This window comes from Anomalospiza imberbis, chromosome 5, assembly GCF_031753505.1.
Source record: "Anomalospiza imberbis isolate Cuckoo-Finch-1a 21T00152 chromosome 5, ASM3175350v1, whole genome shotgun sequence".
NCBI classification, from domain to species: Eukaryota; Metazoa; Chordata; class Aves; order Passeriformes; family Viduidae; genus Anomalospiza; species Anomalospiza imberbis.
The window spans coordinates 58,476,257-58,501,391 of NC_089685.1; the positions used below are offsets into that span (position 1 = coordinate 58,476,257).

Below are 25,135 nucleotides of genomic sequence, written 5' to 3' on the forward strand. Positions count from 1 at the left end.
GGCACAGCTAAGCTTGGGCCATTTAGGGCCTGAAGCAGAGCTCTTTTCCAAGGGAAGCTCCCATTACCTTGTCAAAGAACAGAGCACAGCTGAATCCTCTTTTGCAGCACAGCCAGAGGAGTGACACAGCAAATCTAGAGTTCATTAGCTGCCCAGTTGATGGAGGAGCTCCTACACATACCATGTCCCAGGAAAGCCTGGGAGGGGCAGATGATTAAAAAGTGGTGTTACTTAGCATCGTTATCAGAAATAGGAACATTGTTTTTCAGCATATGTAAATATTAAAAAACAACATTAGAGAAGAGCCACATTTTTAATTATTTCAAAAGAAAACAACAAAATGTAATAATCTTCATTCCATAAATAATATTAGCAGCAAACCCTCCCATCATTCTAGGTGGTAAAAGGTTTACAGCACAAGAAGTAACATATACTGTAAACACTGCCTGATCGTCTCTGAGCCCCTTCCTTACGGAGTCCATACAGTCTTTCTCTCTTCACCTGCTTCCATGGGCTGTGAACTTGAGGGAGAAGAGGGGATAACTGTTCTCCAAAAACCAATGTTTGAGTTTCTGTAGTGGGATACTTACTTTGAGTGGAAGTGCTGATTTCACTGGCCTTTTTTTTTTTTAAACCAAAAGGTTTTGTTTTAAGAAGGAAACCTGAGCATTGAGAAGTCTTTGCTTTGTGCCAAACCACATCCTTCAGTTAAAAAGTTCCACCACCATTTTTTCCTTGTTTCTCTTCATGTCCCAGCTTGGGCAGTTAAGGACAGTTGGCTTACAGGTCACTGCAACCCCTCAGCTACATTTCTGGTTCGTGGCTCTTTGCTCGAAGGCCTATGCAAGCTGTATCACGTGTCCTGGCACTGGATGGATCAATCTGAGTGATTTGGAGAAGTATGCACAGCGTGTGTGAAAGAAATCTTGCCTCACATTTCCTTCTTAGCAACTCTTCACTTGTACGTGCATGATCCAGACTTAGTGTTCTGGCTACAGATTATATTAAGTGGTGGTAGTGTGGAGACAAAAACAGAAGGAAAACTCCTCACCTGACATACACTGGTGACTGGGGAAACAAGGAAGAGGGTTTTTTCCTTCCCTACTTATAATATCCAAGAAAGTTTCCCTCTCTTCTTCATTTGTGTCCAGAGAGAACATCACCTGTTGAATAAACTCCATTGTTAATCCTACAGTCTTCAGTCCTCATAGAGTCTATTAATTCCTCCTCTGAATCATCCTCCTCTTCCTCCTCTGGGGCTGACAGACTGGATGTGGGGCCTTTACATATTTTTAAGTGTCGAGTGAGGTGATATTTGGTTAGATAAGCCTTGGAGCATTTTTCACAGACATAGTCCCTCTTTCCTTCATGTGAATTGAGATGCTTCTTCAGGTGATTTGTCCTCAGAAACAGCTTGTCACACTTGGGGCACTTGATCTGCCGTTCTCTGCAAGACACAAAAAAGTGAGTTTGCTCCTGCCACAAGGCAGCTGGTATTAAAATGCTGATTAAGGTCCATATTCTAGCAAGGACAGAGATAACGCCCTTGATGTAAAGGTAGCTTCCTTCCCAACCCTGCATAAAGGTGGGTGGGGAGAAGGCAGGGAAGAATAAGTAAGGAAACAACACTGCTGCATGTTACCAACCCTCAGTCTGTAAATGCTAAGCAGAGGAGCTTACCAGACTGCAACACATTCTGTAATGACACTGCAAAATATATCCCAGCAGAAGTGCTCCTGGCTCATGCTGTAGGAACAAGCAGCAAAGCGAGTCTGTGTTTCTGTCTGCCTCTCTCACTCATCTGGCTGCACTACACTGGCTCCTAGGCAGCATGACAGAAGCAGCAATGGATTCCAAGTGAGTACAAAAACCAGATGCTGAAAATGAAATAAGCAAAGAGACTAGCTTTGGGCAAGCAGCTTTTAAGGAGGACTTTGGATTGGGAGTAAATATATAGGATGGAGAGATTCTCAGAGCATAAGACCTGGCCTGGCAGACGGCTGTGGGTAGGAATCTGCCTACAGGAGGAGCAGGAGAGCAAGAGTTTGAGTGAGACCTGCGGGAAGGTAAAGGGCTGGGAACAGCTGCACCACACCCCTACAGCAAACAGGCAGAGTTCACTAACAAGGTACTCAGCGACAATAGCACTGATAAGTTTGTATTTTTTGGTCTCATTGGGACGTGGAAACAGTTCTCAGCAAATAATGAAATATAAATCAAACAACCCCCTTTTCAAAACGATGAACACTCTGGACTGCCATTTCACAACACAAGGAGCATGCTCGGAATTTACTGTGTCACAGAAATATTGCAGACACTAGAACTCTATAACTGCAGCCAGTAAAACAAGGACTTGGTCTAGAGTGACTTCTCTGTCATTTCAGAGGATGAACCCGCCTATGCTCCCTAGGCCAAACTATTTGCAAACTGGACAGTCTGTCTCGGGCTGTTCATCTTCATTATTTCTTGCACTGGCCAGTCCAACAGCTCCTGTGAAGTCACTTACTGTGTGTGAGTGAGGACGTGCTGCTTGAGGTCCTGCCTGCGCATGAAGAGCTTCTCACAGTAATCGCACTTGAGGTTCTTCTCCCCGGTGTGAATGACCATGTGCGACTCCAGGTGAGCCTTCTGCGTGAACGATTTGTCACAGAGGGTGCAGCGATAGTTCTTCTGACCTAGGAGTACACAGGGACACCCGCAGATTGGCACTCAGTGTCCCAAGAAATGCAGTAAGCAAACAAGCCTGACCATTGCTGAAAAACTAAATTTTACTGTGATGAAAGGCAGATTTTTTATGAACAGGACTTGTTTTCTCCTGCAGTTCCTTCAGACTCAGCATAAAGGCCTACTTGGTTCCAATCTATATTTAGCTATGCAAAAAACAAGGCAGCTGACTTCATCATTCCCCAGCTTTTCATCCCGTACTCAATGCCCCCAATGTCATGGTACTGTTTCAAACCACTGATGCCCTAGTGTAATGCACCTTTCTGTACTTCATCCTTCTAAACACTGCTGCTTGTTTCTCCAGTGCTTGTGGTCAGCCAGCCTTTCTTGTGAGGCAGGGTTTGTGCGTCTTGTCCACACCAGCTGTGCCTCCCTGTTCTGGATTCCAAAATATCTCCAGCAGCTCTGCGCATTTTTCCACCAAGAGATTCAGGCAAACACTTAAAAAGACTAGTCTTATCCAAAACGAATTCTTCAGTAAAAACAATGGTAGCTTCCTTTGTAACAGTAACCATGGTAACCATCTAGTTACTGTACATTAGTACATCCCTATCCTCACTGATTTCCCACAGGAATTGTATCTGATGCTTTACTGGAGCCCAACCACATTTGATGCACTGCATTGCCTTTGTCTGCAAAAACAAGTTCTCTTATCTAACAAACACACAGGTACGAATTTCACTGGCCCTTTGATAACTTCTATGTTTTATCCCATTTTTCAATTTATCAGTACTTCTGTTATTCTTTGCCAGAAATCATTTAAAACCCCAGCATGTTACTGAGTTCAGACTAAGTTTGAATACCACTTGAATCCCACCCCACTGAGTATTCTGTGGTTGTGTATACCACATTAATATTTCATCAGTCCATTAAAACGCCTGGCTATTGAGCCTACAGCTTCCTATGCTTGACTTGAGAGCACTTCACTCCCAGTTTTATTTCTTTTCCAGCTTTGTAATTAGAATTTTGTGATTTCCCAATAAGGAATAGTGGGAAAAAAAAAAAAAAAAGAGGAAAAAATACCCACACTGTCTGCTGCTGGCCTGTAACTTGACCTTCACCCTCTCCCCTGTCCTCACACAGGCATCTGTACAAAGCTCTCAAGCTCTCACCTGTGTGGATCTTGAGGTGTGTCCGTAAGTTGCTTGGATCGCTGAAAGCTTTGCTACAGAAATCGCACTTGTGCGGTTTCATGCCCATGTGCCCCATGAAGTGCACATGCAGCTTGGAAGGGGAGATGAAAGCCTGGGGGCACATGGAGCACTTCCACTTCCTTTCCTTGCCATGGCCTGGCCCGTGGTTGCTGCTGTGCCCCTGGCTGGGGAGGTGGTTGTGAATATGGCTGCTCAAATGGGCCTTGAAGTCCGCATAGGAAGCGCATTCCTTCCCGCAGTGGCAGATGTGCACGTCTGGATGCTCAGGGACACCTTTGGGCACACAAAAACATCACTTGTAACGAGGCACAGTAAAGCCTAACAGAGATTGAACAAGGACCACTTTAACATTTAGTCTGTGGTAGCAAAGCCAGGTGCAAAGATTTTCACATTTGTTCTTTTCAGCTCCCGTGTTGCTTTCCAGCTCTTTCAGGTCATTGAAAATGTTTTGAGGGGCCAAACTTTGGAACAGTTTTGAGCACAGCTCACCCATATCTAAATTATCACAATCCAAGCTGGGGGGGGATAGGAACATTGTCAGCTCCAAAACTCCCTTAGCCCTGGATGAACAGAACATGATTTTTCTTCCAAACAAAATCTTCAAAATCTTTTACCCCGATCAGTGGAATTAAGTAGGGAAATGTTTCTTTTAAATGATGGTACTCTGTAGTAATGCAATGTTAAAGGAAACTATGACATGCACCAATGGGAACTGAGAAGGAACATAATGCAGTCCCAAGTCACAGAGCCCAGAGATGGCGCTGAAAGGGAATTCAAGCTGGGTACTCCCTGCAAAGCCAACAAAAAAGAGCTCTTACTTACCAAGCTGTCGTGCATAGTCCCGACTGTAATAGAAGAGAAGCTCGTGTTCAGGGGGGATGTCCCGAGAGGTGCAGAAGTAAATTTTTCCATCATGAGGGTAAGCTACCAGGTTCTGCTCTTCCCGGTTCCTACAGCAATAACAACAGTTAAGAAAAAAAAGCCGAGGAGAGGAGAGGAGAAGGGAAAAGAAAAATAACAGAAATGGAAAAGAATAGAAGAGAAAAATGGAAAAGAAAAAAGGGAAAAGGAAAGATTCCTATAAAAAGGTAATAGGAACATCAGTGCTTGTCAGCATATTATAAAAACTTGCATGTCTGTCATTTCTGTCCTTCTTTATTAAAGGAAAGAAAACTAGACCTTGAGAGCCAATCTCCTCCACCAAATGATGCGTTTCTCACAACACTTCTGAGAAAATTATTAATAGACATTCGAGTAGGCTGAGAGAAATGAGTTCATGATCTCCTAAGAAACTACAAAAATCTATGTACTTTTCATACACATAGATTCTTCCTACACGTAGATTCATTACATAGCTATATCCCTTAAGAAATAGAGAATACACGATGGAAAAAATATCAGTAATGTCTTAAATTAATGTCTTAAATTATCTTTAAAAAGTCTTCTTGAGGACCAGTTTCAAGATGTGGTCATTCATCTTTTGAAGCAATATCTTGAATATATTTGTTCCCAGTATCTGAAACCAGCAAAAGGTCTGCCCCACTGCAGTGGGAGATTAAACATTACATTTCTTGACTCCTGCATATGAGAACAATGAAATGAACTGCAGGAGAAACCTACTTTGTGTCACAGAAAAATAAGAAAGGTTCGGCCTTCTCAGTGGACCATGGATGGAGCAATACTTAGGCCAGCCGGGATAGTTTTCATCGTAGACTGAAAGGGACAGGTCTCACAAGCAGCAGGGGCTTGAACTAGGCCAAAAGAACTCGGGGACACTTTGTAATAAAGTATTAAAATCAAAAGGACAATCAAGGTCAACTTCAGTTGAATGAAGGTCAACCTTCATTCTCCAGTACAGCTTTCTATGAGCCTGCATCTCAGACTCAAAGCTCCTTAGCACAGTACAGGTGTCTCTCACCTGGCTTTGCGTACGAACATCATCCAATTACATTCATTCTCATCAGTTGTAATGATGCAGAACTCCAGGACACCGTTGTGATAGATCTACCAGGAAAGACAAATGCATCCTTAGGACAAAACACAGCAATAAATGTAGTGAAAGCCAGCCTCTTTCTTTAAGAGAGGATGTGTTTACCTAGAACAAGCCAGGAAGTCTCCATTGCCACTGTGAACACCACAACCCTGTTTTCACTCCTTACTTTCCTCTTCACACAGGCACCTAGACCTCTGCTACCCAGGAGAACAGAAAATCTGTTTATCAGCATCTTTCTCACCTTTACCTTTCAGCAGAAATGCATTTGGCTGCATTTCTTACAAACCAAGTCTTGTGAATAACAAAATCTGGGCAAACAGTACATGCTTTATTTATATAGGTCAGATTTACTTTCTGAAAATGAAATGATGGGGAAAAGAAAAGCTTTAAATTGGCTTTCCTAAAACAAATCATTAATCACCTGGGGGAACTTTCAATGAACAGAGATACAAAACAAACAACTGCTACATAGCAATTCATAAACAATCTCTGCTGCAACTCCACACAAATACCGAAACCACATATAGCCCTTTAAAAGAGAAGGCATTAAAGAAGCTTTTTGTACTTCAGGACTGACTACCAACATACTGCAAGGTATACAGCTCTGCTGTGCTGATACTAAGAATTAAACAATTAAACTGCATTACTTTTGACTTTTGGGAAGGATGATAATGTTAATGTTGCTGTCACGTGGTAGCTTTCACCAGAAAAAGGAAAAAGGCATGCTGGCAGGCTCTGTGAGCTGCAACACCACTGACCTTCCAGATGTGACTGGCTGCTTTGTCTGTCCAGTCAGCCACCTCCAGAGAATGGCTCTGCTGCCCGATCAAAGGTCCGAAACAAGTCCTCACAGGAATGGTTTCTCGTGTCCACACACCTATCACCAGAAGACCAAAATCTGAAGAAATCAATTATTTAAACAACTAATCATGCATAATAAAGAAGTGGGAGGCTTATGAGATAATGCTCCAGAGGTAATATCTATGCATAAGATCATCAAAGCTTCTACTTCACGTGTGAAACACACCTATGGCAGAGACAAGAACCACCACCACCACATGACACTAATGGGAGCCGCTTTGGTGTCATTACAAATATTTATTTGGTCAAAGCAAGTAATTTACTTTTCAGTAAGCTATAAAACTAACATCCTAGCCACTTGTACCAATTAAAGTTCTCATGGCACTTTCTGCAGAAGCAGAAAATACTAGTCTCAGTAACTACATTTTGCCTACCTAATCCCCAGGAATTTCCAGAATTGTTGCTGGGCATTGTTAAGCAGCTTCTGCATTTCTCCCCAGAGGCAGCTGTATTTCTGTCATGGGCAGAGGGATTCCTGCATGTATATTATTTATTATTAAACATTTATATATATTTATATATATGTATAGGTCTACATGAATACACTGAATAGCTCTTAGGAATAAACTGGAAACTAGTGCAGCTTGAAAAGAACAGATGTCATCTACTCTCAACAAGCAGCATCACTAAGCAAGCCAATAATCACATTCTTCTCTAGCCTTCAGATCCTTAGGGTACTGCACTGTACTCTTCGAATTCCAGGTGACAGTGACGTGAAATACAGTAACAAGGTCCACATCCAGTGACAAGGTCACAGTCTACATGCCAAATGTAAATGAAGTGGGGGGGAAAAAACAGAGGCACTCGTGATCAATACTCCAATGAAAGCACCCAGAAAGTAGCAAACCAAGCTCATGAACAAGCAGACAGAATTCTCCTCTATGACTTCTAATTGTCAGCTTCCCCCAAACTGTAATTGCGGCATTGTTTTCTTATCAAAGCTGTGCCTGGGCTGTTTAACACGGTAAAAAAAAACACCATACCTTGGTTGACCTTAAGAAGTGCCGCTCTCTGTGGCAGCAGCCCTACAGTATAGCTGCAGTCTAAGCAGTAACCAGACCACAAGGAGCTCGAGGATAATGTAAGTCAGGGTGATTACAGAAGAGGGAAGCATCTCTCTCTTGTGGTGTTTCTTTCCCACATTAATCTCCCTATGGTTTTGGATTTCAGCAGTGAGTGTATTTTAAATGCTGCAGGGAAGTGCACAGTAATGCGATCCTTACCCGCTTCAGCTCCCATGATAGACTGCCGGAGGAGCAGCTGCTTCGGGAGGGACAGCCTGGCTCGGCTCTCGATTGGGCTATCGGGGACAAAGGTGACGGGCCCGTGGTCCGGGCAGTCTGATGGATACGCCTTGTCACACAGCGTGCACCCTGCAGACACAGGAGGGGACAGCAGGCATTAAAAACATACAACAGCTCCTATAGTGCAATCAGCTCCCTTCCAATGTGCTTCAGCTCAGCCCCTGCCAAAGGCTGCTTCTGTCACGTTCAACTTGTCCTTCTTACTCAGAAGAATATGGACCAGTCAGGTGGGCACTGACACACATGTCAGTTTCTATCCAATTCAGATAAAATGTGAGGATCTCTGCCTACTTTCCTGATGGTAAATTGATGACCTAGACTCCAGATTATCCCTACAGGGAAATCTAGCAATGGGAGAGAGCCCACTCTTCATCAAAGCTACTGCAAAATGAATGAGAGCCTCCCCATGCTGGTGGTAATGCTGGTGGTGGAAGAGCCAATTTCACTCTGATCACAAGTGAAATGAACTTTAGGGGCAGAAAAATCTAAGACAAACAAAACCAAACACCTTCTAACTGGTTATATTTTTGGAATTAACCATCAGCACTTCTTGCATGTAGAACCTCAAGGATATCCATGCAAATGGACCAGTAAGGTCATCCTTCTAAAATTTTCCGAACATGAACCACAAATCCCCTTGCCTCCATTTAAATTCAGTCAATGTGTAAATCACAGCAGCAAAAACCTGACCTCACTGCTGCTTTTGAAGGTCTCACTGCAGTAAACTCATGCAGTGTGAGTATGCCACTGAATGCAACAAAAACAAAAGCCCAAGAAGAATCAGTTGCATCGCTTTCCCAATCTGTCATTCAGCAGAAATACTGTATTAAAAGAAACCAGTGAAAGTCTTCAGTCGAATGAATCTGAGGGAAAGTACAGCATAAAATTCTCTCTATAGCATTACAATTTCATCCAGAAAAACTACGTAATTTTAATTCTCTGTGGATGGAGCAACCAACACCTACTCAGCAACCACTCTCCTGATAAATAATTATTCTTCTGAAGAAGAAAGATGTTCAGGTAATTAATCAGGATCTCCACTAAGACCTTCTTTGGCCTCTTGATGGCCTAGCTCCAGTACAAAAGACTTATCACAGAAGTAGCCTTCAGCAGGCCCAAAGAGCAGCTCCATCCTTACATGCTTAAAGATATTTTCCAGATACTTTCTTGATACTTTCAGAATGTGACCTTATATAAAATACAGTCTGAGCAACTACACATTAACAGATAGGAAAGTACTCCAAAAATTATTAAGTAGAGCCTATGTAAGCATTATTTCCTGTACACAGGTGACATGTAGGAGTAAAGCAATAACAACAGCCAGACCTGAGTAATGAGAAACACTGTGTGGAACAGCTGCTTTTAAGCACTGCCTGGCACACACCCAGTATGGGTCTATGGACCATCTCCAAGGAGAGGCAGAGGAGGAAAAGTTCTAGGCGTGGGACATTTCCACTTGGAGAAGTTCAACCATTCATACATTTTTAAGATGATGGAAAACAAAAAATCACACATTCCACAGAAAGTTAAATATACTTTCCATTACTGTCCATGCTAAATCATTAAAAAAATCAGTGATTATTTCTCTGATTTGGATATCCAGAACTGTCAACAAAGGTGACCAAAAAAAACACCTCATGAAAGAAAGTTCTGCAAACATTCAGGACTGTAGTAAAGGTAGACTTTTTATTTCCTGCTTAGGAACAGTAAAAAGTTTTCTGAAAAAGGCCCTGACTCCTGCCATCTGAGTGAGGAAAAACCATTAGGGGATCTAAAACAACTCCTTGTCCTTGCTGTCACCTGTCTGGACAAAAATTCCTGTTAATTCACGTGAAGTTTAAAAACATCAACAAAAAGTTAAAATTTAAACCTCCCCAAGTCAAGAATCTGTTTTGCAGATCACATGCAAGCACAAGGCATGCAGCAGCCATTTTAATGTCCTACCAAAGGGGAGCATCGTCTGGAAAACAGCTTAGGACTATGCTAACTATAACAACAAAAAGCTGGCACATCAAATCTCACTTGTAAGAGAGTAAGAAAAGTGATTTCACCACAAGCACGTTGGCTATCACAGTATTTGGATCATTATTTGTTCAACATGCAACAGATGCTTGTAGGAACCTCTGAGTGCATCGACTGTAAAACTCTTCCTCCTCTAGGAGTTGTAAATGCATCATAGTTCTATGCCCACCTGATTTGAAGTTGTATCTTATCCCACAGAATGAAATCTTAACCAATTAATCCAAATGTCTGACTGACTAGACAATTTACACTGAACTGCACCTCTTCTCTTGCTAACCAAGGCACTGTATCTTTCAATTTCTTAATATATGTTTCGCAGGCAGAGCAAGCCATTAGGTTCTGGCAGTTGTAAGGCCAGACTGGATGAAAAGCAGCACTCAGCAATGCTACCACAGATAATAAAAATTAATATAAAAGCTGGCCTTATGTTTCAGTGGCAGGAAGCCAGACATCCTGCAGATGAAAGTGCAAATCTCTCTCCCAGCAAATGAGAACTTCTCAGTTCTCAAAAACCACTCCTTGAACGATAACAGGAACAGCAATACAATACCCAGTGCTCCTCTCTTCCTATGAGATCCACTAACCTCTGGACTAAAGTTCTTTGATGAGGATAATTAGAAATATTATGAAGTTCCTTCCCTCTCTGCTCTTTTTTCCTATTTAGAACAACACTTTCATGATTATTGTTCATGGTTTAATATAAATTTTGCAAAATCACATAATGTCACACTCAACAATTACACCAATTTGATGAAAAGTATGGCTTGTGGTGGTGTTTGTTGTGTATTTTCAATGGAGCAAGAAGAGTCACTTGTGATGTGACTTTATAGAAACAGAAGTCTCATTGGAAAGGATATCAAGCATATCCACCAAATCAAGAGCTTCACCAAGACTCAGCTTCCAACCTCATGGCAACATGGGAAATGATACAAAGAGAATTATGCTAAAACATCCTACTACATCTCCTACTACTTCCAACTACTATTGTTTCAGAACAGTTAATATGACACTGCAAATGTTTCAAATTTTGGACTTGTTAAATAACTGTTTTTTTCACCATAAATCTGTAAGACTAGCAACCAGAGTCCAGCCACACCAGAAAACAGCTACATGACAAACCCTACCCCAAAAAAGCAAGAAATGTCCACTCACATATGGTAAACAAGGTTGCCATGTTCTCCTTGTTGGAATTGGAGTCTTCCATTTGCAGAGATGATGGTACAAAGGCAAGATTGTCTGCAGACACATCAACATGACTTGGCCCCATGGCTACTTCCTGACTTATGGAAGACACTGCCACAGGCTCCAGGCTGAGGCCCACTTCATGCAAGGCTACTGAGTCCAGGGAAGCGAGGTTGTGTGAGGTAGGGAGCGCCACACTCACGGAGTTGGTGCTCATGGCCACAGTATGAATGGGGTCATTTAGTGTGCTGTCCGATATCCCTGTCACTCGCCCGGCAATGTGGTCCGGCTCCATGACAACAGGGAGTTCCAAAGTGCTACCGTGAATGGGAATGACACCACCGTGTCCCACAGCGTCCGATGTCAAGTTACTCCCCACTGTGTCTACGGCTAAAGGTTCATGGCTCCGGGAGCCATTTGGGATCTGTGTGTGATCCCTGGCTACATCATCCATTGTAAGCTCCTCTGTCATCCCATCTGTAGAGATGGGGCTGGTTACCCTGGAAACGCTCTCCATGGTGATTGTAGTATCCAGTGCTACCTCGTGGCTCTCACTAGGATGCAGATTTTGAGGACCATGTGTGTTCACTGTGCGGGAGTCCATGGACACAATCCCTGGTTCCAGCCCCACGGTCCCACTGGGCTGGTAGGGATCCAGGGCTGAGGGGTTGTTGGAGACTGACAATGCTGGATTGCTGTCAACATTTATAGTGTTGGGATGGATGTACTGAGGTGGTGGTCTGTCAGCCAAGTAAGATAAGATACCTGATAGGAAAAGAGGGAGAAAAAGAAGGGAGTGAGATTGCCTCAGTTTTCAAATCTTGAATAAAAATCAGTCAAAACACAGGACACTGAGACCCAGATCCCTGAAGACATTTCTCTACATTACTTCCAATTAAAATGCACTAATTCGAAAACATGGCTCACAAACATATGCCAGCCTAACACTCTTGTCAAAGTACCACTTGACAACTAATTCAGAGTTTCCACCCAACAAACTAAGTCTCTAGTTATTTCTCGAACTCTAAACAGCCAAGTTAATGGCAGAATTCCACCTAGGCTGCTCAGTACAAAGATCAAATGAGAAAGAGGTTCTTCACATTTTAGGCTTAATTTTTCATTCCCAAAAAATAGCTCACAAAAGATGAAGGACTGCTAGTGGAATCTGTAATTTGGTTCATCTTTGCTAGAAGCAGAAACAATTCTCCAGGACACAATTTTTGCTTAGGTATTCAAGTTTTAACAATGACTACTTCCTTCCCCTAAGACTAAGTGGCATAACTGTCCATCTCAGAGGTCATCAACTGAAATTCTGAAGGACAAAGACAAGCTCTCCCACAGATTTCATGAGTCATCTGCTCTCTTTCCTTACATGAAAGCATGTTGTTTCTCCTAAAACAATAGTTTGGTTGAATTTAAATCAGAAACCCTACCATCTTTTATTGGTAGTTCTGGGAAGCTTCTCCACATCAAACAACCTTGAAACTTCAGATATGAAGAAGCACTAAACCGTGTTTACATACTAAGAACAAACAAACAAAAATCTTTGGAAGAAATACAACAACGCATTCAAATAAACATTATTTCCAGCAGAGACAGAGGCAGATTTTGCATATTCTGCAAGATCTGATTCAGCACATCTTTTTAGCCTTCAACCCTATGAGCCACTTGTTCCACAAGAGTTTTCCATTCAAATATGTTTGTTATTACAAGGATGCAAGCACAGATGCTCTTTCTGCAGCACAACAAGCCAAGAAATTAACAGTTTAATTTAATCAGCTGCATCAAATATTTCTGTATGCAATGCTGCCTTGTGGCATGAACACAGAGGATCCTTGATAGCAGCAAGATGACTGACAAAAGAACCGTATAAAACATCACACGAAGATTATTCCAGCTCAGAAGAATGGCAAATACCTTTGTTCCTAGTGCACAGTCTCCTTGTCTACTCTTTGGCCACTGAACAAGCAGGCATGCAGTGCAGTAGGAAAGGTTACTCCTAAGCAGCTGGAAATTTCAGCCATCAGTCAACAGGTAGCTACTCAAGACCTGGGCTGCTACAGTTCATTCCAAACCCAGGCTGAACCAACAACACTCAGTGAATCACCTTGAAGAAGTTTAACTACTTCTTCCACCCTGTCAATCTTAGCTACCAAACAAAACCAGAACTGTATTTAAAGTTTCAATTTCTGTGTTTTCACATACTAAAATGTAAAATTCTACATTTATACTCCAACGCACATGTGAGAAAGGAATCAAGATAGAAGTCAGCGTGTTAGGCCTTTGGAAATCAACCTTGAAGGAAAATGAAGAAAATATGTGCCATAGGTTAAATGGGCGGGAAAGTGCCCTGCACCACAACTGATGTCTTGCCCTCTTTGAGCTTTGAACTACTGTAATCTCCCATTATGCACATATTAAATATTGCTTCAGACTACAGGAGAAAAAAATAAAAGCAACTTGCAAGCTACAAGCCATTGGAGACAGAAACCAGGCATGCTTTGTTTTCTGTTAATCCTAAAATCAAAGCAGGAGGAGCAATCAAAGGTTAGGTTTAAGTAGAAAATGCCCTGCAATTATTTTCATACACAAATATAGAAACAGGTGTCTGAAAATAAAGGTGTGTAAATGGCACAACAGTCTCCAGACAAACTCAGGGAAACAACAGCTCTGTCAAACTGTCAGTCATGCCTGCTTCAGGACAGAAACAGACAGCTCTTAAAAGAGTTTCTCTTACTGTTCCCATCCATCAGCACCAGAGCACTTACCAGGTAGAATGTGTCTGAAATAGCTGCTCTCCAGGTGAGGGTATGGTGGTGGAGGTAGGGTGTAGTTTCTCTCTGGTATACCACACATCACTCCTCGATCCCCAATACCCATTGGGAGCATCAGAGACAGAGCAGAGGGCAAGGAACTCAAGGAGGGGCCCAGGTTTGGAATTGCAACAGGCAAGCCTGCAAAAGAAAATGCCCATTTAAATTCAATGGAACTCCCCGAGTTGATGAACACATGAGCTAACAAAGAGATTACTAATTCCCCAGGAGCTCTTGTCCTAAGTAGATACAGCATGACACTGTCCAAGTAAGGTGCCAAGCATCAAAGAAAGGATCAGTTATCACAGCAGTGAGAGGCATGCCTGAATATGGCTAGACCTTTTTTGATATATTTGGTAGGGCTTGCTTCTATTTGTCAATTGTAATGGACTTCTGTCTGTGCAGGCCCCTGGAAAGAGAGCTACGAAAACAGTTTTGCTATACGAGTGATTTTTCACCTGAGAGAAATGAGACATAGATGAAGAGAGATTTTCAGCTGCAGTCCTAGTTTCAAAGGATTCTGATACTACTCACCCACAGTGCAAATCACCCCATTAAAACCAAACGAGGCTCCCACTAAAGTGTAAGCCTGACAAGCACTCGTGCCTTTTGCTTGCCCACATAAACAACAATATATGGCTTCCCCTTTCCCCAGCTCTGCATCATTTCACTGCTTACAGTATGACTTGCTATCAGAGCAGGCACTGCTGCCCAGTTAGGACCATTGCTGTGACAGCAGAACACAGAGCAGGAGCTGTAATACTCCGTGTGGGACCCTCCCCCATTACCTGGTGCTGGTATGGCGTTGTGAGTGGGTGACGCTGCCAAGCCCAAGTGACTTCCCGAGACTGGCAGGGCATTGCTCACAGAGGAAGTCAGCTGGTCCATCCCTACAGGACTCAAGTTCATTTCATTCATTCTGGAGACAAGGAACAGAGAGGGGAGCAGGAAAAAGAAACAGAATGCAAAAGCATTCCTGATTACTGACTATACTGTGGTGAGGAAAGGTTGAGCAAACAAACTCAAAATCTGATATTGGCATATAAAAACTCTGCATTAAAAAGCTATGCATAAAACACACCAGCCATTCAGATAGTCATCACATCATGATCAGTACATATTGATCATATTAGATAGCAATAATCAGGATTAAAAACCGTTCAGAAAGACAAATCAGACCGTAGCTTCTTCCTTGCCATGCAGAAAACAAAGTCCTACTCCTAGTAGTAAAAGCAACTGTGATTAAACTATTGTGAAAACAGATCCATTTACAAGCTGAATGTCAGAAATACTCAGACAACAGCACCTGATTCATGACTTCTGGGCACCACATCCACATTCAAAATCCAGAATCTGGGGGAAAGACCACTTCAAACTGGTAACAGACACACAACTTCTAATTCCCCACCAGTATGAACCAGGCCAATAATGACAAGAGTTACCACTGCAAAACAGCCATAGACTGCTTCAGTCTGGTTCTATGTGCTCCCATCACATTAAATATTGGCACCACGGATGCCACGTTATTTCAGTGATAACCACACTGCCCAAGTGGGCACACACCACATGAGCAGCTGCAGGAACCGCCCAACGCTCCAAACCCTCAGCCTTGGTAGAAACCATGTCAACTTGGAACACACGTGTCCTTTGGGATCTCAAGCTGCACATGCAGCCCAAACCAGTCCGCAGGGATGGGGACACCATGGAGACACGGTCTACTCACACTTGTCACAACTCTGCAAGCTGTGCCCACCCCGGCCCTCCTACCCACACACGAGTCTGACCAGCAGCTCTTAGGGCCAGCCAGACCAGCTGCCCCCACAGCAGCCACACACGCAACACCCTCCAGGCTGACCCAGGTCTCCCACATGGCCCTTGCCAGCAGCAGGCCCAAGCGCTGCAGTACTGATGGAGAGCCGGAGCTTGGGCTGCCACTCGGGTACGGAAAGGTACCACTCAGCCGGGAAAAATGACCGAATCCACCAAACTCACACAAGTGAACAGCACGAGATCTCAGCTTGGAAGGCGCCCGTAAGGAACATCGAGTCCACTCGCAGCTCCTCGCAGACCACCTGCCACCCGGAGGGCTGAGCCGCAAGCGGAGTCGCCGACTTCCACCTCGGCTCTGCCCACCTTTGGCACCGCGCTCCGCCTGCCGCCAGGGACGGCTTTGCAGGGACGAGGCCGACGGCTCCGGCTGCCCGGCGGGGCAGGGCATTTCATCCCCGGCTCAGGAGGCTGCTGAGGATGGCGATGCCCGAGGGAGGGAACCACCGCCCTCGCCCCGAGGCCGAGCCTCGGGGCCCGCGGGAGGCGCCGAACGCTGGAGGGACCCCCTTCCCTGCTCGCCCCGTCGGCCGGGTGCCCCCCGCGGTCCCGCCCGCCTCGCCCGGTGCCCCGCGGCGCTCACCTGGGGTGCATGGGGCCCGCCGGCGGAGCGCCCGCAGCCGCATCAGGGCCCTGCGCCCCGGCCCGCCGCCTGCCCCCGGCCCCGGCTCCGGCCCCAGCCACGGCCCGGCCGCAACCCCCACCGCCGCCGCCGCCGCCGCCTCATGGGCGGGATCCGGGCGGCGCGGGCCCGGCGCGGGCGGGGGAGGCGGAGGGAGGCGGGGATGGCGGAGGGAGGGGGCCGGGGCCGCTTCCGCCGCCGAGAGCCGGAGCCAGGAAGCGGCGCCACCGCCCCGGGGCTCGGCGGCTCCGTGCCCGCCCCGCGCCAGCGCCCGGCCCGAAACCCTGCCCGAGGCTTCCCGTGCCGCTTCTTCCAGAAGGGTGCGATGCTTACTCCGGTTTTCCACACAGTATTCCCACACGATATTCCCAGCTATCTCACTGCTTTCTCGTTACACCCTCGTATCTGCTGTCATTAAAGGGTTGTGGTTTGTGTCCTCCGGTACCATCAGCCCGTACGTGCCCAGTTGCCTCCTGGACATCGTCGTTCAATTACGGTTGACCGTATGTGCAATTCTGGCTAAGGTGACATGGCGAAGGAATCTCTTGATGTGTGCAAGCGGTTGTGTAGCTCGCTTTCGCCTGCGACACGTGGATAGTCATCATGTACGCTGCTCGAATCAGTCGCCGCGTTCCTTCAGTGCCGGGGCGAACAGCTGTTTCCTGGAACACTGTAATGGGCTTTGGTAATTTGCTTGTGCCTGACACTTAAGTGATGCCTCATTAAATGAGCCGTCCCTCGACAGGACGTCTGCACAGGAGGAAATTCAAAGCATTTTTCTGTCTGCTCTCTTTTGATCTAAAGAACCTAAATGTAGGATCTGTAAGGATCATTCCATGATCTAAAGAGCCTAAATGTAGAGGTCATTTTAGTCAAGTACAAACCTGTTGATTCTTCTGGGGGTGGAAACAGACTCTCCTCCTTTGGCTTTGTCATAAAGTCGAATGCCTTGAATACAGTTGTTTTTCAAGCTCTCTCTGTAGCTGAAAGAGAGAAGTAGTTTGCTGCAGAGAGTGCTTCGTCTCATCTTGAAGTAGGTGTCCGAGATGTGTGGGAAGAATTCCCTTTGGAGCTGCCTTTCTGTGTCTATGGCCTGACACTGGGACCTGCATAATGAGTTTACTCTAAATATCTAACATCTAAAGGAGTACATTTAGGCAAAGTCCAGGTCTCTGTCATTCATGACCAAAAGAATGACCTTATTTAGTTTACCACATATCCCACAACCTTTCCTCCACCAAGCCAAATAATCCTTACCCTAACCATAACTGACTATCCAAATTTGCCCACAAACATTATTTCAGCAAGTCAAAAAAGAACTCACCAAGTCCTCAGGTTGTTATGGATGGTTAGTCCTGTGATGGGGGCTTTAAGTCTGCTTCATTTTTTTTTGTGTGTAGTCCCACTCACATGTCAGTGCTAATACTTCACTTTTTTCTTAGAACCTGCAGTGAATGACTACAAGCACAAAAGTCTCTCTCTTCACTTTGCATTCCCTAATAGGAGATGACAGGAGACCTTCCATTTTGAGTTCTCATCCTTAAACCTTCACAGTCACACTCAGGACATCTCAGTTCTGTCCTGAAATGCTAGGTTATCCCAAGCCCTCAGCTTGTCTTAATTCCAGTTATGATACTGTAATTCTACAGCAGAAGTGCCCCGGCACTGCAATCTTTGCACTATTTCAACTATCTCAGCTGAAAGTAATACTTTGAGCCTATGAGCCAGATTGGATGTAGTCATACATAGATAAGAGTATTTTTTCCTACTGTGAAGCATGAGTCCTCTGAGATTCCAGCTTTTTTTGTAGTCACTTCCTTGAACTAGTGATATCTTAACTACCAGTTTAAAGCAGAAGTATCAAAGGAAGGCAGTGATAATATGAAGTGTCACTGAATGAGAAATTAATCTGTGTCTACACAGATGTATGCTGCATGCCCAAGGTACTGTGATAAAACACATTTGGGAACTGTTTCTTCTGCAAGGAAAGATAGTTTTTTTTTTTATACCCAACATTTTTGTTATATGTGAAGTGTTTTGATAAGACAACTGCACTATGTCTCCTGAAAGCCTGGTTTATTGACATTTATAGCGGTACTTGCTGGGTGAGGAACAAATTGCTGAGCTATTTTTCAAGTTGTCTTCAGATCCTGGAGACATATAGAAAGATAAGGGAGACTCTGAAACCACAGGGGAAAGAGATGGCAGTAAACATGCTTCAGTCCTTCCCTGCAGTGTGAGCCAAATTCCCTTCTGGACCATGCCCATGTCTCGGTACAATTAGTTCTCTTCTGCTATTTGCAAACCTGCCCCTGGGTTCTTTCTCACACAAAGCAGAATAACACTGCAATAAACATTATGCAAAAGCCATTTTACCATCAAAAATCCAAATTTCTCATCACCTTTTATTGGCTTGTCAGCACTTTGCAGGCCAGTATTTTGGTGATAGTCACAGTATGAAGCCTAGGTAGTCTATGAGCACCTTTCCCTTCTAGGTGTAGGCTTGGAAAGAGATGACCCATGCTTAAGGATAAAACAGGACAAGACAGACACAAACCTACTCAATCCTGTATTCCTGCACCTCAGTCTCAAGCAAAGTTATTACTATAATTCTGTGCAAGCAGTTAACAAGATAATCTGTTAATTACATATTTTTGATTCTGATAATAAATTGCAGCAGCCTAGACAACCTATGATATGTTTAATAGATACTAGAATTTGGCATAATTACAGCACAGTAAAATAAAATAAATGCACAGTATTATGAGAGTTTCAGTGGAAGAAATTCACAGTGTTGTGAGAGTTTCTTCTTAAATTCCCAGTATATTTTCTTCTTCCTTCTCCGTAATGTGTTCACAGATAAAACAGCTAGGACATCTTCTGTTAGGAATTTAGAGGACTTCCATGTGTTCAGCTGACTCTCGTGTTTCTACTGCAATAGTTCCACCAATGACTTTCTTTTCATACACAGAGGGACACAGACAGGGTCAAGGAGGAACTGTTTCTTTGAATAATTCAAAGCAATTCAAACTACTGTGTAATGTCAGTAGTGTTATTCATGGTTATGGTTCATGTGGGAGTAGGAACATATTGAGGGTTCTTTTGTACAAAAATTACATACTTACAGATACTGTGTTAGGATATATGCAATTAAAACCACAACTACGTTGTATCTGGAAGGAAGATGCCTAAATGTTTTATTTTTAGATATGTCAAGAGTGTTTTCTATTTGTTTAGGCTGGGTAATTAAGTGCTTATAGTGAAGTATAAGAAAAGGAAGAGAACCTGTTTGAATACCATAGATGATGGAGTGTATAAGGAATCTCCCAGCATCCCCATTTAGACTGTGTATTTACAAACAAAACAAAACAACAGTGAAGCCAAAACCCAAAAACCTAAGCAAAAGCTAAACATACAATATGTGTATAAAGAGCATGAGCTCTCCCATCCAAATACTTGATTTGTACTGCCTGAAAAGCAAACCAGGCCATCTGCTTTGTATCCGCATGGCAGATACTGCATTCTGGAGTCAAAGCTTCATCCAGACAAAGGTGTAAAGAGGACCTAATTGGAGAAACAGTGTAAGAAAGAAGATCAAAGACTTATCTTAAAAGAAGAACATTATTCATGTAGTCTTAACCTACTGTTAAAATTGAAAAGAATTTGTATTAGCCTTTCCATTTGGTGGTCCAGTCCTGCTGCTTTCACTGTGTCTGCATGCGTAAACATGTTGAGACTTTGTGCAGAAGTCAGTACAGGAGCGATAAATTGCTTTAATCCTGCTCACACTCTCAACAAGGACCTGCAGTGGGATATAAGATGTGTTGGCCTTGCTCTGGCTCTCTGCCCAGGGACAAATCCCTTTCCGAGCAAGTGACATTAGATTGTCAACAAGATACCACATTCATCAAAAGCCTGTGGCAGATTTTCTCATTTCTCTTGCACACAAACAAATTCAGACTTCAGAGTCCATTTGATATCAGATCAGCTTCAATAATTCAGGTCAACAATTAATATTTACCTGTAGTTTTTCTTCATGTGTTCCTCTGAAGGATTAGCAACGTGGATTTTTCTGTCAGAAGAGAAGATGTCTTTAGCACAGCTGCAATTCTGACACTCTGGGAAGTGCTGGTGGCCTGCATTTACAGTAAACATAGAAAAGACCTCTGGTAGCAGGGCACAGTGCATTTGCATGACAGAACTGAAACTTAACCCTGCCTTTTGAACATGGCCAGGCTGCTGGCAAGGTCATGGAGAGCTGTGAAATTATCTGGGAGCTGAGCCCCCCAAGAGGCATGCTTCCTTTTCCTTACAGGAATACTGCCAGAGAGCAGTGGTTTAAATCTAATGATAATACAGATCAAATGGCCTTTGCCTGCTTCAAGTATTTGCTTAGAGGTCAACATCCTCTTTGTTTTAAGAAAACTAGAAGGCCTAGCCTAGTGCTACAGTGAAGGAGCTGTTTTCCTTTAAGCATTCATTTCCGAAAACATTTCTGGACAATGGAGTTTAGAGTGCAAGTAATATGAAAAAAGTCCATCCTGATCAGCTGTTTCCAAAATTTTTTTAAAAGGCAAAAAGACTCTCACTTATGTGATCTGAAATGAGCTCTATATACCATGGGGCATTCCCCAGTAATTTTCGCTCAGGCTTTTGAGGCATTTTGGTGCTGATTCTACCCCGACATAAACCAGAGTCCAGGGCTGTTCACACTCATGTCTGTCTGGAATGGTTTGCCTGTACATTCATTGTACTTTGAAGATTACCGCTGTTTTTTTGAAGCTGCAGAATAGGCCAGCAGAGACACAAAGGCTGCCTCGAATCATTGCTGCTAGCTTCTAACTCAGCAGAGGCATAGATGTCTTTCTTAGAGTGGAGAATGCTGTTTCAGTTACTGACACTTCTGAGGCAGTTTTGCATGAAACACTGAACAGGACAGAAACTTTCACTTTGGGCAAAAAACAAATTTCAATAGAGCCTATATACATGTACCTTTTCATGTCTGTCCCTTCCCACAGCTCTCCCAGACCAAACATGCAATTCCCCAAACTGATGATGGCAAAAAAAGGAGATGCAGTTAACTGCGAAAATTTTGTTTTCAACATAAAACCTGTAACTACAGAGCTCTTGAACAACAACAGGGGTAAAGTCAAAGACTGTCAAGTTGCTGCAGAGGAAGATCCTTACACAGCAGGGTGTCTCAGAGGCACAGACAAGGACATTAGGACTTTATACTGCCAAAAGTCCTTGTATTTTGTCCACCTCTTTGCTTTAGCAAGCTGCAGGCAAACTGGAGGACACAGCACAGACCCAGCAGGGTCAAGAGGGACTTCCAGCTCTCCCATTAAATCAGTGTGTAGGGTCCATCAGGTAAGCCAGTATCTGTGTAAACATCTGGTAATAGGTACACATGGGGCTATCAGGGCATCACCTTGGTGTTTGTTTATCTGAGGCAAGTTCTCGTAGGGATGACCAGAACATTCATACAATGAGCAGAAAAACACAAAACCCTTAAAACTGTTTGAAAATGCCAAAATGCTCATGTTCAATTTGTAAAACTCATGCTTCTTGGAAAAGCCTCTCTTAGAGCGAAGAAGGCAGTTTCCCTTTAATGCTTGCACGTAGTACATTCTTGATCTGACAAGACTTGCAACCACAAGAGAGCACCCTTTCCTTTGAAGATGTCTCAGCTTCCCCAGAAAGCTACAGATATGCCATATAAGTTTTGCAAACTGCTTGTGAGCTGGTTCAGTGAGACCAGAGCAGCCGAAACAACAAAGCTTGCAGTTGTCTTTTGGATTTCATTGTGAAAAGCCTTTGGGTAGTTTTTAGATGACAGAAGATCCTTGGTTCCTGAAAGTGAGGAGTTCTGCCAAAACTTTGAAGATCCCTGTAAACTTTGCAAATTACCCATCTTTTGGAGACAATTATATCAAACGATATCATGGATTACAATACATGAGAAGTGTTTAGAGCCTGGAAGATTATTTATGTTTGGCATTAACTCTTATGGTCATAATTTCAAGTGGAGAGAAAAGGAATACACAGGAACCCTCTTATTATCTTTTGAAATATGAAGATCACAGGAAAAGAAGGGTTTAAATTGTGGAGTGATGGTCCTCAAAACCTGTCTGTGCATTAACTGGCATCCTACACCTATAAAAACAACAAGGCTTTCCAGGCACAGTGTGGACCTCATGAGTTGTTAGCCTTGCTTTGAGATCTGAGTTTTTATGCACCACAGGAGGAAACTACAGCCTGTGGGGCAGGGTACCCATACAAATGTTGGATTAATACATTAGAAGCCAAATTCAGGAACAGACACTTCACTGGTGAGGAAAAAAAGAAGCATGGACAGCACTAAAGACGCTGATAAACTATTGAAGAGGATTGCATTTCCAGGAGCTGTGTCCCTGGCTAACAGCCACATGCACCCCCACGGGGTACCCCTGAGAGAGCCCTTTGGGGTTCCCTTCCACCTGGACCCATCTTACTGGGAGCAAGCCTATAGTGGGCACACAGGTCATGTCTCCTACATCCCATTTCCTGGCTACGTGGGCATCTACGACTATTCCTTTGAGCCTGCCTTCATTCGGAAGAGGAACGAGAGGGAGAGGCAGCGGGTGCGCTGCGTCAACGAGGGCTACACGCGCCTCAGGGAGCACCTGCCCAAGGAATTCGCTGACAAGCGCCTCAGCAAAGTGGAGACCCTGAGAGCTGCAATAAGCTACATCAAACACCTGCAGAGCTTGCTGGACTGCCATCCCTTAGGCTCTTCCAGTAAGGAAGCACTCTCTGCCAAGGAGAGCCTGGGAACTCCCAGTCCGGCTTCCCCGCGGGAGTGCAACAGCGATGGAGAGTCCAAAACCTCTTCAGCATCATCCCCCTACAGTGAATTTGAGGAGACGGGCAGCTAGGTCTCCTCTCTGGACACAGAAAGCTTCAAGTTTGGCTGAAAAACAATTTCAAACCCTGGGGAATTTTCTACAGGTGAAAATTAGTATCGAGGAAAGGAAAAACAGATAGGGAAGCGGACAAAAAGGTATTTTCAATCAGTCAAAGGACTTTAAATTTTTGCTGTATAAAACTTAAACATGATTTGTAAACAAACAGATATCTCCCAGGTTACTTCAGCTGTGGTACTAACCTTCCTTTGGACTGTTAAACTGGAGCAACATTTGCATTCTACTTTTCATTCAGCTTTTATTCTGTTCTATTTTCTTTTGCCTTTCACTTGAGACAGTAAAACCAGATAAATCCATTTCAGGAAATTCCCCTCCCCTTTCTCCTGCTTTCTTCAGTGAGTTTTACTGTCTGTTTTTCCTGACTGCTAACCTGAGATGCACTGCACTGGAAACACTTGGACGGGGAAGGTAAGATTTAGATAAAATATCTTTCCCTAAATGTTTCAGAAAACTCACAGAAATACTTCTATTTATGAATCAACAATTTTTCAAATAAAAACAAGGCTATATTTTGAAATTAATTTCTTTTAAAGCGTCTTCTAAAGTGAAAGAAGCAGCTTATACACTGGACACTGGCTATTTGGTGATTATTCTAAGGATAATTTTCAGGAAAATAAAGCTGGACACTCATTCCAGTCAATGCTAGGAAGAGAGAAACAGAGTTCTGTAAAACTGCACCTTCAAAAGCAAAGCTTCACTCAAGATACTGAAAAAATGAAAGCCTTTTTCCTGCTATTCTGAAATCTGAGTTCATGGACAAAATATTCTTGATTGTGTCTTTGGCAGGTCAGAAATTATATGCTTAGAAATAGAACCTGTAATGGTTAGACCCCGGTGTGTACCAAAAGGGAAATGTTGAATATGTTGGTTTACATCTGCATGAAAATGTAGGTATTTCTTTTGTTTAGAATATTGTATTACTTTTTCAAAGGACACTGCTTTTAAAATTAATACCTCAAAATCTATGGAATACCTTTAATTTGGATTGCATCTTCTTAAAATGAGAATTTCTCTCCAATTTTTTTTTTGAAATCTGCCTTTCTCCAAGGCTTAAATCTCATTCTGAATATAGGGTAAACTTCTTACCTGTCCACTTTCAACACATCTTTCAAACTTTTTCTTTTTTGGCCTTGTGTTGATGAAATGGCTTTTTATCTTTTTGTCTTTCCTTTGGGTCATGCTGACTGAACACCTGAAAAAAATACTCATGTATAAATAAGAAGAAATACTGATCAAATACCTCAAAATGTGTCCATAAATTTCCTTTAAATAAAAAATGTGATTAATCCTGGCTGTGTCTTTTTCACTTTTAATTGACAACAAACAGGACAGCTCTGGTTGCAGGAGTAATAACTTTTCAGGAAAAAATAGAGAAAATAGAAAGGGATTAAATATGAACTGCCACCTATAAAACTAATTTTTTTATCTAGATTTTAAAATTTAGCTAAGGAGCAGGTTTGTGTTTTTGGCATCTAATAAAAATTATTTGGTATAAAAATACTCTGCTGCTTTCTAGAAGACTATTCTTGACATTTGCACACTTCAAGCTCCTGTGTCCATGGCAGTCACAGGTGTTGCTCTTTACTCTTTTTATGGGAGCCAGCTCCATTTTCTAATGATTATTTTGTTTCGCTGAGGGCTGTTACTTTTGCAGAGGCTCTTTGCCAG

At 43.3% G+C, this 25,135-nt stretch overlaps 2 protein-coding genes and 1 long non-coding RNA gene across 4 annotated transcripts; 2 read left to right on the forward strand and 1 right to left on the reverse strand.

Moving 5' to 3' along the window:
* Positions 1 to 294: 294 nt before the first annotated feature.
* On the reverse strand, positions 295 to 16,698 carry PRDM4 (PR/SET domain 4). 2 transcript variants are annotated; one of them, XR_010999369.1, is made up of 12 exons: positions 16,464 to 16,698; positions 14,842 to 14,972; positions 14,009 to 14,194; positions 11,211 to 12,005; positions 7,956 to 8,105; positions 6,630 to 6,748; positions 5,797 to 5,882; positions 4,701 to 4,828; positions 3,837 to 4,151; positions 2,507 to 2,675; positions 1,681 to 1,822; positions 1,314 to 1,447 (listed from the first exon to the last, which is right to left on the reverse strand). XR_010999369.1 is itself a non-coding variant. In XM_068191078.1 (11 exons), the coding sequence occupies exons 1-11, from the start codon at positions 16,472 to 16,474 to the stop codon at positions 1,138 to 1,140; spliced, it is 2,400 nt and encodes a 799-aa protein (XP_068047179.1). In that variant the 5' UTR covers positions 16,475 to 16,692; the 3' UTR covers positions 295 to 1,137. The 2 variants fall into 2 exon arrangements, 1 of the variants encoding a protein (XP_068047179.1); XM_068191078.1 differs by lacking the exon at positions 1,681 to 1,822 and having other exon boundaries at positions 295 to 1,447; positions 16,464 to 16,692.
* LOC137474478 (uncharacterized) lies at positions 11,746 to 13,419 on the forward strand. The gene is made up of 2 exons (XR_010999370.1): positions 11,746 to 11,886; positions 12,982 to 13,419. It is a non-coding gene; the product is annotated as an uncharacterized lncRNA (long non-coding RNA).
* A 4,626-nt stretch (positions 16,699 to 21,324) lies between the features above and the next one.
* Positions 21,325 to 24,748, forward strand: ASCL4 (achaete-scute family bHLH transcription factor 4). Its single transcript, XM_068191080.1, has one exon. The coding sequence runs from the start codon at positions 22,853 to 22,855 to the stop codon at positions 23,417 to 23,419; it is 567 nt and encodes a 188-aa protein (XP_068047181.1). The 5' UTR covers positions 21,325 to 22,852; the 3' UTR covers positions 23,420 to 24,748.
* Positions 24,749 to 25,135: the final 387 nt, after the last annotated feature.